Genomic DNA, 18,258 nt, shown 5'->3' on the forward strand with positions numbered 1-18,258 from the left:
CTCAGCAAACAGTGTGTGTTTGCGTGTGTGTGAGAATGATTCAGGGCTCATCATCTGCAGTGGAAGTACGACTGGATGCACACATTAAACATTTAGATTCTTTGCGTGCGAACGGCAGGGCAACACCAATGAAACAGCCTGCAGGTGAGAATCCCTCGATCTAGTTTAAAAAAAAGTCACTATGCAGGAACTCAACTTCACATCAACCGCATTCAAAAGATGCTTTTAAAATGATCACTTCATTTGTTTCCACATACCCTCATCAATATGAACAGTTTTAAAGGGTTAGATGTCATCATGTGGTTTCAAACCCATAAGAAATTTAAAGGAGTCATGAACTGAGATCTCAACATTAACTCGAGTTTTTGATATGTTAGAGATCATCATACTAATATAACTGTATGTTTTAGAACTGAAAACATCCTTGTTACTAAAATAACAGCTCTTAATGACACCAGGCCCCAAATAAATGCCAGATTCTGAAATGTACCCATCTATGACATCATAGGTACATTAAACTCTGTATGTCTGATTGTATGTATGTATGATTCTGTAGATCCACCCACCGATTCACGCAAGGGATGGTCAGACGAGCCACAGAGGTATTCAGTGCCTCATGTGAAGATAAGGGGAAGTCGAATACTAGTTTACTATGCAGAACAGTAATCCAATCATATGATCTAGCAGAAAATACTGGCATTCTCTGAGACAGCCTGAAAACTATGGTAGAAAAAAGCTTGTTACATATTGATTTTGATAGAAAAATCCACACAAACATCATAAGTGGACCACGGACAACAGAATAAAACAATCAGTTAATGGGCCTTTTCAGAATTTTTTTATAAAACTCAAGAAGCTTCTATATGAAAATTTGTTCACTCAGAACTTGCTTAACAAAACAGAAATCTTTATGAATCAAGAAGTTCGACCCAAGTCTTCCGAAGAGACATAATAATCATTTTTTTGTTTCATGAACCTATTTAATTTTGTCTTTTTTTCATACATAAACATCAATCAGCAGATGAACTACACTTGTTTGATACAAATGAACAATATTCATTGGTGTTTTGTAAGATTGAACCTCACTGGTTCTCACACATCGGCAGGAATGCTTAATAAAAAATGTGTTTGCAGATTAATGTTTATTTGTTCATTTTATACTTCATGTCTTCAGAAGTCTTTGATTAAACCACTCGATTCACCTGGAATTATTTTTGGTCTCATTTGACATTTTTAGTGTGACAGCAAGTTTTCAGGTACAAAATAAATAATTAAAATTTGATTAAAAAGTCAGGTAATACATTCTAAGAATCCTGTCATTATAATAGATTATTTTTAATGTTACAACGCATGCATGATGCCTCAAACAACACTATATTGTGTTGTGTTATCTCATCAATTTTAAAGGAATAGTTTACACAAAAATGTTTATTTACTATTTACTCACTCTCAGGTGGTTCCAAATTATCTGTTACACACTAAATAAGATATTTTGAAGAAAGCTGAAAACCTGTAACTATTGACTTGCATACAAATACTATGAAAGTCAATGGCTACAGGTCTCTGACTTAAATATCTTGTTCTGTGTTTAACAGAAGTAGTAGAACAGATGTGGAACAAGAAAAGGGTATGACACAATTTTGGGAGAACTATCCCTTTAGCGACGACAATCATACTGAACACTATTTTATTCATAGTTTCATATCATCTAGTTACTCAAGTTTAATATCTTGGCATTGTTTCCTTAAGATCTAAACTGTATCATTTTACTTCTTACAGTGTATTTGTACTGATTAGAGAGAGGCAAAAACTGAAAAGATTTAACCATAATACTATAATGTCACACCATACTAAAATACCATCCTGTAAGTATACAGAATATGTCACAATGTGCAACATTTAGCATTGTGACATACTCATTATATAGCTAAATGTTTATGTGTTTGCATATTGAAAGTTTATTAGTACTTACCAATGTCTTGGCCAACTTGGTCATATATTACATCCTTTATTCTTATCCCATACCTTAACCTAAAAGCTACAACAACTATATTAATAACTGTTGTGCATTATAATGCATTAAGAATAATTGTTTAATCTTGTAAATGATTATATAATCACATATTATAAGGGTATTTATAAGGCTTTATTCATGCATATTGCATTAAAGGGTTTAGTTCCCCAAAAAAAGCAATTCTATTATTAATTACTCACCCACATGCTGTTTTAAACATCAGAGACCTCCAAATGATGACATTTTAGATTATACCTGAGAGACCCTTGAACCTCCATAGACAGCAATAGTCCTGACTCCAGACTACAAGGTACAAGTCCTACAAGGTACCAAAACAGTGTCAAAACAGGCCTTGTTTTTTCAAAATGTTATAATCTGAAGACTAAGAGAATAATTTTGTGCACACATAAATATAAAATAACTTCATTCAACAGTTCTTCTCCTCATTGACAGTATAGGGCGCATGTCCATGAGAGTCCTCTGTGCACTGATGTATACCCCAAATGCCTGCGTGCAATTTCCTCTTTTTGAAATGAAGCACAGGCCCATAATAAGGTAATACATCAGCAGCGTGACTGAGCACAACGTGCATAAAAAAACACAGCCATCATGTGAATCTGCACCCTATACTGACACTGAGGAGAGAAACTCCTCATAATATTCCAATTGATCTTCTAAGGTATACAAGTATGGACTGTATTAGGATGTTTCTTGGTATTTTTTGGAGTTTGAATGAGTCTAGACCAGTGGTCCTTAACCCCCAGGCTGCGGACTGGTACCAGGCTACACAAGAAATCATTAATTATATCAGTTTTATTTATTATCTTTGTCTGAACAATTTTTAATTTTGAAAAATCTTTTATTTTGAAAAATGACCATATTCTGTTATATCTCAGTCACTTGAGTGCCAACATTTATCCCACAAGCAGCAAAATAAGTAAGAAACAGACATCTTTGTAAAGATTCTTTGTAAAGGGGAAAAGGACCAGTGAAGGACCTATAAACTGCCAAGGAATGAATCTGTATTAGTCAAGTGAGTCCAGCTAGTCTGTTCAAGAAAAAAAAAGTAGATCGCAAATGTTCACATAGCGCATTTTTTCCATGTGCAAGTTAGTTATTTCCAACGGAGGCTCCCATATTGGGAGTGACGTGCGCATGCGGCACACCCAACTTTTCAATGCCGCAAGCGCAACATGAGTCACGTGACAAGAACTGACTAATCAGCTTCATACTTTTTATGGAATATACACATTTTGGTAGACTAATTATCTCAGACAAACACAGAACACCCAAACAATACAGTATTTAAAAAATCTCCATAAATTAAAACTTGTATCAGAGTTGCACCAATGTTTTCTCAGCTTGTCATCCTCTGAGAAAACGGTGGTCGCCTAGCAATCTACGTTTACCCAACACCACCTCTCGCCCCCAGGCCTTGGTAAAATTGTCAAGCGTTGACCGTTCCTTGGTGATAAAAAGTTTGGGGACCACTGGTCTAGACCATCGCAGTCAATGGAGGATGAGGGAGCTCTTAGGTTTCCTCTAAAATATGATAAGATAAAAGAGGGTCTCAGGGGTTTGGATCAACATGAAGATGAGTAAAAATTAATAAAACATTTATTTGGGCTACCTAACACTTAATGAAGGCAATATACACAGCTTTCACAGAAGTGTTACCAAAATATCTTCATTTATATCCTGAATATAAAGAAAAATCTTATGTGTTTGGAATAAAAGGCTGAATTAAATTTCATTTGACTTTTTTTTTTTTTTTTTACTTTTAACCTCTAAAAGTGACCAGTAAATCTCAGCAGGGATGCTTTAAAAACCCCAGTTTCCCCAAACTCTCCATCCAGTGTAAATCAATGTCAAAAGTAAAATAATCCAGTGTCTCAGCACATGTGGTGTAGAATTCAGACAGCGGTTCAAAGTGATTATTGAATATTCTTTCATTGAGTCCTTTCTCGATACATGACCAATCATGTGAACGCCACCGGCAACATTCTCATGCACAACGACAAAAAAAGCCACAAGCTCAATTGCTGAATTACAGTGTTCACCAGATGTGGTTCACATGAGCAGTGTAGATTTCAGCAGTTTTCCCAGGGTGTAATTTCCTCATTGAATTAACATTTTTCAAATAATTGGTAACAAACCTGCTGGCAGTAATTGAAAAACATTAGAGAGTCAAAATGGATGGTTGTTAAAAGAACAGTTCAAGCAAAAAATGAAAATGTTGCCATTTTCTCACCCACACATCATTCCAGAACCTGTATGACTTTCTTCTGTAGAATGAAAAATGTTTTTTTTCAAACAATGAGTAAGTCACCTTTAATAGACAAACTTATGTAAAATTCATTGGAAATATGAGCAATAACTGGACCCATTGATCTATAAATCAAACACAAATCTTTCTCAGCATGAAACTAACGTCTGTTTCTCACTGAAAGATAACCTATCTTCAAAATATGATAATATTATGCATCATACAGACTACCTCATTGATGTTTCCTCCTGTATGTGGTTTTCAGATTGTCAATAATTTCATATATTCTGTTTGCAAAAAAAAAAGTTATACTGATTTGGAACGACATTTGAGGTTTAATACACAGAATCCTTTCAATTTACCTTGGCAGTCATGTATTAAAACGCAGGGCTTCGATGTGAAGAGGCTTTGACGATGTCACGATGATACAGTCTCCCTCACATGAATGCAAAAAATAAATTTAGAGTGGCAAGACACATGCATGTTCATATATTCTTTATATAATGTATATCAACCTAAATCTAATACAGCATCAAACTTAAAAAGGGGAGAGAAAAAAGGAGAAAAATAAACATAAGCAATTGATATTAAAACCAAGGATCATCAATTTGGGTATGAGAAAGAAGCCGGGGATTATGGGCTGTCCAGGGCCTCTGAAAACCATGGGGAAAAGGAAAATGGTCCAGCGTTCTCCAGGAAATGTCTCTTTGTTTGATTTCATTTATTTGTTTTTTTTTTCATTCATACTTTTTTTTTGTCTCATTTCAACACAAAACATGTCTAAAAAGCAGCCGTAGTGAGAAGTCTTTGTGCGGCTGGCTTTTTTAGACTTCCACACTTTTGCTTGCTTAAGTTTTTTTTCTTTTTGTTTTTTCGGTTACTTTACGTTTTGGGTGGAGAAAGAACATTACACTGCAGTTATGTGAAGAGGGTGAACGTTTATCCGTGTGCTTGTGAAGGCCTCCGTGTGCATAAAATGTACACTCAGCATTCATATACAACACACCGTGTGTGAAAGTGTGTAAAGGCTTGTGTGTTTGTGTGTGTGTGTATGTGTGTGTGTGTGTGTGTCTGGTCAATGTGGACATCATGCTAAAGTCCTTTGCTTATTCTTCCTGTTCACTCCAAGAGATTTCGGATCGATCCTTACTCTTTGGCCTCCAGAAACAGGGTCTCCTGAGGGAAGAGTTTAGCCTCCACCAGATTCCACGCCGGGTCTAGCTGTGTTATCTGGGTAGACACAAAGAAAAAAGAAGAGAAATCTGAAATGTTTTTCCAATGCTTAAGCTAGGGCTGTGCAATTAATTAAAATCGAAATGCAATTTGAAATGTTGCAATTAGCTAATTAGCTGCAATATGATATAGATTCATTAAAGTCAAAGAAAAACAGGACATCAGTTGTGTGGGAATATTTTGGTTTCAAAGTCACCAAACAAAAACAAGTCATTTGGGTAACACTTTAGAATAATGATCCATTAGTTAATGCATTTACTAACATTCACTAAGTATGAATAATCTTGTTAAGCATTTATTAATCATAGTTCAACATTAACTAATGCATTATTAAAATCTTAAGTTTTGCTCATTTACATTAGTTAATGCACTGTGAGTTAACATGAAATAACATAAAAAAATGTTATCCAACTGAAATAAAGTTAGCTAATGTTAACGAAGATATAATAAATGTTTTCTCCCTGTGTTCATGTGGGATTCCTCCAGGTGCTCGGCTTTCCCCCACAAGTCCAAAGACATGTGGTACAGGAGAATTGGGTAAGTTAAATTGTCCGTGTGTGAATGAGTGTGTATGATTGTTTCCCAGGGATGGGTTGCAGCTGAAAGGGCATCCGCCGGATTAAACATATGCTATATAAGTTGGTGGTTCCTTTCGCTGTGGCGACCCAAGAATAATAAAGGGACTAAGCCGAAAAGAAAATGAATGAACGAATAATAAATGTATTACAAATTGTTTGATCATGTTTGTAAATTCATTAACTAACATTAACTAATGGACCATTATTCTAAAATGTTACCGTAATTTGTAATAATTGTTGACAAAGCACAAAGAAATGCAACAACCAGCACCTAAAAAAGCACATATGAGAGTCTTGCTGAAAAGTCAACTGAAAGTATTGCCGGTGTCACTCGATCTAGCAGCAAGCAACAGCAAAGGACAATTTAAAGTTGTTTTAGCCATGTTAGTTTGCTGAGTGTTCTGTATTTTTTAAATTATTATTATTATGTTTGTATAATAAGCTACACTATCACCCTAATTTGAGTTTAACTTGTTTAAAGAAAGGTAAGGTAATTTTATTTGTGTTTACTGTTTGCTCTTGAAAAAAATGAGCTTAAAATCTTTTAAAATCTAATTTTAACTAACATTCACTGCATTTTAGCAGTAAGAAGCTACGATACAGATTATTGAGCTAAAACTTAACTACAAAACGCAAATCAAATTGAAATATCTGTCAAAAAATTATAAATTATTTGCAATCAGATATTTGCCCCAAATCACACAGCCCTAGCCCAAGCAATGCTGATTTAATTGCAAAATCAAAACTGAAATTTCACAGGATGTTTCAGAAATGATATTAATAGGCTGATTTACTTAAGAAACATTACCAATTTCTATTAATTTTTAAAAGCTGTTGCACTGCTTAAAAAACTTTTAAGAAAACTAGAGAGAGGGCTGAAAAAAGCTTATTTGAAACTATTATTATGCTATTAGGTATGGCTATTAGTGTCCCCAGAGGAACTCATTTGCCATTTAATTTAACTCATTGCCATTTAAACCTGATTTCATTTTTAACTGAAAAACTGAAAAAAGGATGTGTTATTGCAATAAATAACATGCCTATTATTAGATGGCCAGAAAGTGATGAATTTTTTACAAAATGTTAAAAGTTTGGTGTACAACATGATTTTATAGAAAATTCTCTTTAAGTGTGATAAGAGTAAAAAGTGATCAAAAAGAATATTTTCTCAATTCAAATGAGTAGCAGCTTGGAATTGGAAACAGTATTTCATACGTCACCGATGCGACAAAACTTAACAAGTGGATAGCCTGTAAAGCAAATGTTGTCAGGGCTTCGAGAAAATGGCTTTGTTACTTTCGTCCCTGTTCTTCCCTACTTATAAAATACATATTCTGCAGGATCTTATTCTACATCCTTAACTCTATAGCTAATATCTAAACCTAACTACTACCTTAATAACTGTTAACAAGCAGCAATTTAGGAGTTCAATGAGGCAAGTCATAGTTAATAGTAAAAATTGCACCTTAAAATAAATCTGTTTTACTGTGTTTACTAATTTAGAAAGTCTCATATTCTCACTAAGGCAGCATTGATTAGATCATACTATAAATGTAAAACAGAAATATTGTAAAGTAATACATTTAGAATAGATGTTTACTACTCTTATTTTTTTTCAAATCTTTATTGAAAAATTATGTAAAAGATGGAGTTTTGTGTCAGACACAATTTTAATGTGTTGCTCATTCATCATGGCCACCATTACTAATCATTACTAAAAACTATAGAATACACAAGATGTGTCACTCGTATAGTTTTATATGGGGAAAAGTGTAACAGCCAATGTGGTGAATGAAGCCCCATCTACTAGAACGGTAGCCAATCATCGATCACTATAGACTGATTTTTTCCGGGGAGAAAGCTCGGACCAGATGTGTGTTTTTTTGTGGTCAACAAACACACTGAAATCTCAGCGAACACTTGCTTCACAGACATAAGAAATATATATATAAATAAAGCTTGAAATTTGTACTTTTAAATGTACTAAGTGATTTTGTAATGTGTATGAAAAAAAAAAACACGAGGTACAGTCTGTCCTGTCAAACACACATCACAAATGCCAGCAATTACTTAAACGCCCACAAACTTAAAATCAAAGAGTTGCTGTCATTTCTGAAGGAGTTTCATCATCAAGACCAAGTTGTGAATTACTTCAGAAAAGCAGCGCAATCGGAAGATAATGTGTAGAACGGCCATAAATGAGGTTGGGTAGCTTGGGCTTCCTGAAAATATGCTGATTTTGTTTTATTCAGACGTTTAGAAACTAAACTGATGAGACAGTTGTTGTTAGTTTTATTGGTGATTCCAAATATGAAATGTAATTGTAAGCTTGGCAAACAGTTTTAAAGAATTTGATGTTTCCCCATGGAGACATAATGCCTGAGCATACTGTCCGAGAGGCGTCGAGTGGGCCGCCGAGTAAAATGACTTACCTTAAAGGGACTTTGTTATTACTTAAAACCTTTATTACTATCCATTTAAAAAAATTGTGTGCTTCATATTTTTTGGACAAGGTGGGAAAAAAGATCTGCCAAATTAAGAATTATTTAATGACCAAGCAAATATATCAATCTAATACAATTAAAAATGTGATAAACTTTAAGAATGGATATAATTAATCACTATTCAGTTTAACAGTTGAAAGACAGAATCTAAAAAGTGAATTGAAGACATTTTTAAATGGTTAAAAAGTGCTAATTTTAATGGAAGCCCATTACAACAACCACTTGTGGTGTGTGGGGGCTAAAACAGTCTGTTCCTCCACAACTAAGCGACGTGTGGGGTCTGATCTCATTGGTTAACATCGTAATGTGATAACGTCCCCGTGTGAGGTACGTGTCCAGTTTCCTTTTGAGAATTAGTAGCTGTTTTTTTTATATCGCAAATGGACTGACCAAAACCAAACACAATAGCGATGGGCTGAGAACTCAGAAATAACCTTCATTTCATTATCCAAAAAACACTGCAATCTCTAACTGCGCTTTTAACACCATTTGTGACGATTGTAACCATCCTCTGCATCTCAGTTGGGGGATTTTCCCAGACGATGCAGAGGGATGAGTGCTTATGATCCAGTGCTGGGAGAGAACAGGAGATGATGTCTGCATTGTAGTGAGCTAATAGTGAAGTGTTCTCCTGTTACACGAGGCCTCTGTTCACACCTGGGTGTCCGAACACTGCATGGGCCACAGCGCCCAGGACAGGGGCTTAACTGCAGCCTGTTGACGGCGCTCTGATTAAGGCCTTTTCTTTGCACTGAAGACCCCTTTGGATCTGCGTGCTGGTAATTAAAACACAGAGCTAAAAGCAGCTGGACTGGAAGGTCACAGGGTCATAGAAAAGCACTATAGTGGACTTTATAGTGTCATATATTTGAAAAGCTTTGCTGAATATGACGAGACAGAAAACAGATTATGTAGCACGCATGGAAAATATAAACTGTGCATTTGGTTTAGTGCATATATATATATATTTTTTATTATTATTTTTTTTTACAAAGGTTTTATTCTTATTCTTATTGTAAATTTCTGATGAAGGTCAGTGTGGTTTGCATGGTAAGAGACCAAATACAGTGTAATTTTAACCACTACATGTGTGCAAATATTAATTTAAACCTAGTTCAATATATTTCATTTTAACAAATCAATGCCAATTCTTAAAGGTGCCATATAATGAAACTCTACATATAACTGGGCATACCTAAACAATAAAGAGTTCAGTAAATGAAAATGACATGATGTGAGCCTCACACACCATTGTTTCATCATTCTCACATGAATTCCAAGAGTGTAAAGATAAAAAACAGGTAAATCGGAACAATACACAGTGAGGCATAAGGTCAGTTTAAAGTATATTTTGTTAGTTTAATGTGTATAATGAGAAATTTGCTGCATATGTTTGTAATGAAGCAACAAACACATGACTGAGTATAAGACTTAATGTAAATTTATGAATTTTGTCATATCACTCAGCTCTTACTGTAATTTTTCTTGACTGAAAAGCGCCCAATAAACTAAGGATAAAATTCCAATTCTATTTTTGTACCCCTTCCTCTTGGCTCTTGAAACAGAGTGTGAAAGGCTTCAAGTTTTATCTCTTAGAAATGGGACAGCACAACAACACCTGCACACATCATCACAATCTCTTGCTTTATATGAAACCAACGATGCTGACTGCTGTGGTTATTCCAGTTGCGTTTTCTTTTTTTGGTATTTATCTTTAGAAAATCACTGAAGACAACGATATCGTGTTATCATAAAAATATAATGTGGCAATAAGATCGTAACTGTACTGTGCATTTACACCGTGGCCATATTTATGCATGTAAACACACAAAAACAACATCAAAATTATACCACTCACTGTAAAAAGGTAATTTCCAGCCACTAGAGTTTTCTGATAGGGTATTTGAGTGTCATCGAGTGACAGAATGTTGTGGGACTACTATACAGGAGTTATCATTATTGATTACAGATAGCGAAATTTGGTGATTTTTATTGTAGTTTTATTTTATTTTTTTAAAGCATGATGGTAAAACACAAACGCCTTTATGAATGTATTAAAACGTACTTGTTAGTTGTAAAAAAAAAATCGTAATTATGACAGAAAAAAAATACTAATTTGTGCATGTCTTTACTCAGGGAAATTTCCGTACCCCTTGGTTTCAAGTGTGGTCCATGAAAATCTCTGTTTCAAGGGTTATCTAGCCCTTCCTCTTAGCCCTACAGGAAAGAGAAATGGAAAGGGAATTGGGATTGGGCCTAAATCCGTTTTTTGCAGAGATTGACATTAATTCCTGACTGTGTTTTCACATACACTAAAACTTTAAAAAGCTTTTTTTTCTTTTTTACATCCCTCTTGGTCCTTTTTCTCAAGCATTACACTAATTCAGCTGATATTTCATCCAAAATATATCTCAGGAGTAAACTAAGTTGCTCTGATGGTATAAAGATAGCTCACTGCATCAGAACGGAGCTCTTTAATATTCATGACCATTCCAAATAAGACCAAACAGAGATTTTCCTTCTAGGGGTAATCCCGTTAGTTATACATTTGCATAAATATATATCTTTTTTGAACGTATCTATGCTACATATTCACACATACTTGTGACATACACGATAGTGTCAATATCAGTAAACAATTTAACATATTAAATTAATGCATGCTATGGCACATTTAAATTCAAAGATGAAACTCTGATTCCATGGCAATTCTGTTCATATGTGAATAACACATTACTAGACATTAATTCGTTGCTTAATAAACATTTGTTTTAGGATTAATAATCGTTCACATGGTGGTGCTTCTCAATATTTAAGTGGACACATAGATGGGTTATTCTCCAGGATATAAAGCATTTGCATTAATATCTTCTGATATATGTCGATGCACATACAGTTGATGACAAAATTACTGGCATTTAAAAAAAAATAAAAAATTATCCATGTGCTGTTTAACAGAAAGAATACTTTCAACATTTTTAAACGTAATAGTTTAAAAACAAAAGACTAATAATTTTGTTAATTTGTCTCTGCCAGGATGACAGTTGATAACATTGTACTAGTTAGTTTGCAAGATGCAAGTGTTCAGCTTAAAGTGCAATTTAAAGGCTTAACTAGGTTAATTAGGTTAACTAGACATTAAGTTAATTAGGCAAGTCATTGGACAACATAGGTTTGTTCTGTGGTCAACCAAAAAAATTATACTTAAGAAGGCTAATAATATTGACCCAAGTAGTTTTCATTTAATTTAGTTTTTTATTCCAGCCAAGCTAAAAGAAATAATACATTCTCCAGAGTAAAAAAATATATAGTAGGAAATACTTGCTCTTTTAAGCATTCGAAATTTTACAGGAAGGCTTATAATTTTGCTATCAACTATATATGCTGTCAACAAATTCTAGGCATTAATAAAGAATTTAGATTAATAGCACAAAACGAATAATTCTAAAGTATTAAAAATCTAATTTTCACTTAAACCCCTAAATATTTTAAGGTAAAAGTCACAATGGGTCACACCTGACGTGAAGAACCGTGCCAACAGCCTGTAAGTTCCAAGTGAAAACATATTATCAGGCAGGTTTGGGGTCTCAAAGGGGGGTGTTACAGACATCACACCCACTTCAGCACATTAGCCGTGTTGCCCCAAACCTCATTTTAGCGTGTGACTTATGCCTTTTGTTTTTCAATCTGACCTGAGGGCACAGGAGGGGGTGAACATTGGAAAACATGTCGCTCCCACCAGGATGTCTTCCCCTTCCATTCAAACGAGTACTTAAGAGAAATCTTAAATGGAAATGAACCCGAAAACCTGCTATAACACCACAGCATCAGGTAGAAGCAAATGAGGTTGTGGGGAGGCGCAGATGTGAGCGCGTGTTTGTGTTGATGACTGTTCTCTTTTAAAGGGGAATGAGAGAAACAAGGTGGCACTCCAATGGCAGGAGACAGATGCCATGGCTGATTGTTTACATTGTTATCCAATTAACAGACCATAAGAGGAGAAGCATCTGTCAACAAACAAAGCTGTTGTTTTCCTCCACTCTCCTTGTCTTTCGCTCTTTTTCTTCCTCTCACTCCCTCCCTCTTTTCTCAGCACTTGTTAGTTTCTCCAGAAACCGTCTGTTTTGGTCCTTCTGAATTAAATTAGACCTCTACGTGCGACACTGGAGCTTTCCGACAAACAAATTCACAGAGAGTCATGAAATTAAAGAACGATTAAAAAGCCTTGTGACTGACAACCAGAGCTGCTTTCTTTCCAATCGGGGGGACGTTAAGACCAAATGAATTCAAACGTGATGAACAATATGTTCTCAGGCGGCCAAAATAAACAGAGGAAGAAAAGAGATCATTTGAAGGGTGTGGAGACTCATATCACCGTAATCCTGAAGAGGTTTATTAAAGAGAGAAGTGGCCGTGCGATGGAAGAGAGGTCCGGCCGCCTGTTTTCTTTGGGCCTTGATGATGTTGATGGCAGGTAATCCTGTTAAACCTTTAACACACTCATCTTCAACGGCCCCACACAGTCACCAAACAAACACAGGACAGCCACCCAGATGACCAGAGGAAAAGGGGCACGAGAGACAACTCTACTCTGAACAAGAGTGCTACTTCACTTATGAGCCTTATGGCATCCATTAAACAAAATCAATGCAAAATACTGTAGCTCATGAGCAAGTAAAAGTGTCCAAATAAAAAAAGGTAAATGTGCATACTGTTCAAAAGTTTTAGGTCAGGATGATTTTTTATTTATTACATGTTTTATTTAAAAAAATAATACTGTAATTTATAATATCTGAAAGTTTACAATACCATTTAAGTATAATAAATACAATAAAATTTAAATATTAAATAAAAAGAGCAGAGTAAAGCACATTGTAAGGGTAGTCTTGCATGGTAACATATAATACTTTAATATATTTTATATACAACAATTGCTTTCCAATTAGTGCTGCACGATTAATCGAAAAAAGATCACAATCTCGATTCAACCCAACACAATCTTAATTCAGCTTTTCTATGATTCAGCCAACTATATTTTCAAGGTCAGGAGAGAAGCAAATGGTGTTTAAAGTGTCACATATTGTATTTATAAGTTATAATTCACCCAATAACGTCAATTCTGACTTAATGTAATTATGTATTTGCGGCCGCGGAATTATACGTGAGCTGACGCACTGTTTACTATCGAGAGAACACATGTGCGTGCCCGCCAATGATGGCTTTAGTGAACAGAACCTGCATAGGCTGTGAATAACATCTAATAAAGTTGTAAATAACGTTTGGATTGTTGCACAGAATGATCCTTTGGGATCCGCACAGGAAGTATGATTTGTATGTATGTTTTTTTTTTCTCAGAGTGACAGCCCATGACATGAGCGCACTCAGCAGTGAAAGTGAAACTAAAAGCGCGCACATCATTTACATGATCATATCACATTTTAGAGTTATGATTACGACAAGCACTTGATATGTTTTTTCTTTTATAGCGAACAAGTGTTGTGCATGAACATTTTTTAATGGGTCTGTATAACTACTTTTGCCTATATAATGTTGAATCTAATGCAAGTTGAATCTGATAATGACAAAATTCTAATTTTACCAGTGAAAAAAAATTCTCTAATAATTTTGTCAATGACAGATTGCAAGCATATGTCTTAAACATAATATTTCAACTTTAGCATTAAGAATAGTTGCATTCTAATGCCATCACTTTACTGTGAATGATCAAACAGGACATATTTAAAATCTGTTTAAATGTAGCATTTTAACCATGAGTAGACCTACACATGGGCCTAATCTTATTATTGCTGTTTTACCATATGTTTGAGAAATAACAATAATAATAGGTAACTCTAATTAACCTTTATTTTACACATACGGAATCATGAGAAAATCGTGATCTTGATTTTAAGAAAAGAAAAGAAAAAAAGAAAGAAAAAAAAAACTTGATTCGGATTTTAGCCAGAATCGTGCAGCCCTATTTCCAATCTAATAAATTGGGAGGGGTTAGCAGATGCCATTTTTGTGCAATTGCCTATTTGGGCAATATTCTCAATAAATACATGTCTCTAGCCTCATGCTAATTAAAAATTCTGAATAAAGTTAAGCATGAAAATTAAAACTGGATCTCAATCTTCAATAAGGCCTCCAATGTCTTGTGTATATCCTTCCAAAACAGGTGTACAATTGGACATGCCCAGAATATATGATGATGATTACCCAATTCCGAACTGCAATGTCTCCAACACCCTGTTCTCACTTTTGTGCGGGAGAAAACAAATAATCTTCTTTCAGGCAAATAGTCTCCATTGGTATGACCCTGTAGTTTGACTATGGGATTTTCAAAGGTTATTGATTCACATGATGGCAAAGCTGAATTTTGCCACATGAATCTTTGTTCAATTTATTAGATTTTACAGCACAAATCTTTTGCTTTAAGATATTTGAACATGATAAAAAAACCTTTAACAACACATTTGATTTGTGTTTAACTTAACCTCGTATTTATGTTTATTGAAAATAACTTTTGTGCAGAAGTTACAAATAATGTTCTTCCAGGCAAATAGTCTCCATTGGTGTGAGCCTGTAGTTTGCCACTGGGAATTACATGTTTCTAACCAATTCTCTTCTTTAACACTATTATTTCCTTCTTACTCGCATTTAATTCTTACATATGAGGTATAATCTACAGTTTTCAGTATGATTTTTTATAAAAAAAATATGTTTTAAACGTTTTTAATTAAAAATACTGTGAAATAAATATAACTGAATGGCTATTTTCTCTTTATAAAAGATTTTCAAAGGTTATTGATTCACATGACGACAAAGCTAAATTTTTCCACATGAATCTTTGGAGAAAAAAAAAAACCAATACATTATTATAGAAAAACTCACAAATCTTTTGTTTTAAGATTTTGAACATGCTAAAAAAAACTAGGGATGCTCTGATCAATCGGCTGGAGATCGGTATCGGTTGATAATTACATTTAATGACTCGATCGGTACTTGTGATCTGGCCGTTCTCATGAACCAATCGCAGGTGTTTGTGTTAGATTCCGACATATTGTTTCCAAATTGCATTGTTAGTTATTTTACTTACCATTTTTTTTTGTATGTGATATCTATTATGTTCTGTAAAGCTGCTTCTGATCATGACATGTTCACACCTAAATGGTTATAAGAGAAGTGTTTAAGGAATTATATGCAACATCCTTAATTTATTCTCTTAGGTAAGGAGAGATCTCCACTAAAGTATCACACTGTGAGGAAAAATGTGCTTTATGCATTATAAAGCTTGAAGCATCAGAATTGGTACTCAATATCGGCTGTAAAAATCAGAGCATCCCTATAAAAATCTTCAGCAACAAATCTGATTTAAATGTAATTCAATCTTGAATTCAGTTTTAGAGAAAATTAAAGTCATTTTAGCAATAAAGCAGATGCTGAGATCCAAGCATTAAAGGTTTTCTTGTGTTTGCGACTAATATTTAATTCTATTAAAGCTACGGTTTAAACAAAAACTAATATATATATTTTTTACTTAGACTGTTAATGTCACTTTATGCCTTTCATTTTTACCTTTCATTTCATTATTAATTTAAAAGCATCAAATAACATTATTATACATTATACATTTAATAAGATTTGTTCTTGATATTTATATTTCTTTCCCAAATGCTATTTTTTTTTCTTTTGAAAAATTTGTCTAATGCCATAAAAGGCTGCATTTTCAGAAGCTAACTTCAGTCTTAGAATAATACATTCATATAATATATAAAAATACAAGGAAATATTCATCTTTTTAAACAGTAGTGTACAAAAACTATGAGGCTGAAGGATAAACAAACAAAAATAATAATCAATGATAAAAAATAAATCTATAAAAAAACACAAAAACCATGCCATCTGAATAGGGTCTATTATATAAAATAAATAATAGTAATAATGAAAAGTGCAGCAGAAGGCAAAATTCACCAGTACTGTTAGTGTAAATATCGTGTTAACATGTGAAATTTGAGCAGTGCTTTTTGATTAAAAGGAAAAAGAACACAAAGAAAAGTAATTTGCATCACTGCCCGTGCTGTGTACATTTCTAGAGCCAGACTATTTGAAAAGTCCTGAGGGGAATCAATGCACAGTTCACCGGAAAACAAAATAAAAGAGTGTCTCAGAGCATGATTTACTGATGTCACTTGCAGCTGCCAGTTTAGTTTAATTAATTTCATTATTAGTATACTTAAGGATTAACCTGATCAATAACACAGTAAAACAACTCATTAAAATGACAATACAGAGTCTCATGGTAAAAGCAGGTGTATGTTACCAGGCAGAGGAAAAGCAAACCAACCAAAGGCATTATTATAAATTAAAAACACACAGGTTTCAAAAAAAAAAAAAAAAGGAAAGATCTAGCTGCAGGAATCACGCAGTCAAAACATTAGTTATAAGTTGAGTGTCAGTCCTCGCTGATACTTATTTAAACCGAACATCTCCAGTCAAATAAATATTGCGGTTCATTAGCGCTAATAAAAGGAAGGGAAGAGAGAAGGAAAATAAAGAGCGGACACGCAAGATCTGGTTTTCCAAACAGAAGGGAAAAAAGAAAGAAAAAAAATATACAGCTGAAACAACGCAGCTCTAATGAAGCCATTTAGAGTCCTCCACCATTAATTAAAAGCCAATAGCCAGGTCTGTGTTGTAGAGTGTTTATTTGGCCAATTAGGGAAGCGGTGGGAGATCATTATCTGCCTGCAGGACAGCGTTCGCGGTGTTGGAGTAAGACTCTGCTAAGGGCCGAGGGTGGAGACAGGGGGGGGGGGGGGGGGTGGAGAATGGAGGGCTACACCTCTGGGGAGAAGTCAGTTCTGGCTTCATGCTTGTCTTTAGCAGGACCACGAGACGCTGAGGGGGGTCTAAAGGCAAGAAGCCAACTTCAATGCACAAACAGGCCAGACACTGACGTAAGAGATGTGAAACTACATTCAAATGGCTCTCCGAGTGTTAAAAAACCAGAGTCGTGTTATCAAGCAGAAGTTTTTAACTGGTTTTGATTAAGTAATGAGATTTTGAGCTAAAAAGTACTAAAATCTTGCATGTCTGTAAACATACCATTGAAAAACAATTTACAAATAAAGTCAAATTAGCCCTTCTGTGGTTTTTCTTCTTTTTTTAAATATTTCCTAAATGATGTTTCACAGAGCAAGGAATTTTTCCACAGTACTCCAGATAATATTTGTTTTTGGGGGGGTTTTCTAGAGAAAGTTTTATTAGTTTATTTCGGCGAGAATAAAAGCAGTTTAAATTTTTTTAAAAACATTTTAGAGAGTTTTATTGATTCCCAGGCAAATTTTAGAATGGAATACAAAATACAACTCTGCAAAAATTCAAAATTTTACTCTATTACCAAACCCAACCCAAACTAATCCCTAACTACGATTTTAAGGTCCCAGCTTGGCTATCAATAATACAGTTGTGCATTTATTAAATCCATCTTTATATAATGAAGAGAATATTAAAATAAAATACAGTATATATCTTACACATTTATTACTGTTCTATTTCCAAACAGGTTAAGTACTTGGACCATTTTTAAAGTATAGGTTTAGCATGTCCATTTGCTTTTAAGACTTTTTTTTTTTTCAAATTCTGCAACTTTAAAAAGCT

At 34.3% G+C, this 18,258-nt stretch overlaps 1 protein-coding gene across 2 annotated transcripts in view; it reads right to left on the reverse strand.

The window, feature by feature from the left end:
• Positions 1-4,758: 4,758 nt before the first annotated feature.
• faf1 (Fas (TNFRSF6) associated factor 1) overlaps positions 4,759-18,258 on the reverse strand; it is a 130,248-nt gene continuing 116,748 nt past the window's right edge. The window contains 1 exon segment of one of the 2 annotated variants that reach the window (NM_212973.3): positions 4,759-5,510. In NM_212973.3, coding sequence (NP_998138.2) covers positions 5,427-5,510 — 84 coding nt within the window. In that variant the 3' untranslated portion in view covers positions 4,759-5,426. 2 annotated transcript variants of the gene reach the window in all.

This window comes from Danio rerio, chromosome 8, assembly GCF_052040795.2.
Source record: "Danio rerio strain M-AB ecotype USA chromosome 8, GRCz13ab, whole genome shotgun sequence".
NCBI lineage: Eukaryota > Metazoa > Chordata > Actinopteri > Cypriniformes > Danionidae > Danio > Danio rerio.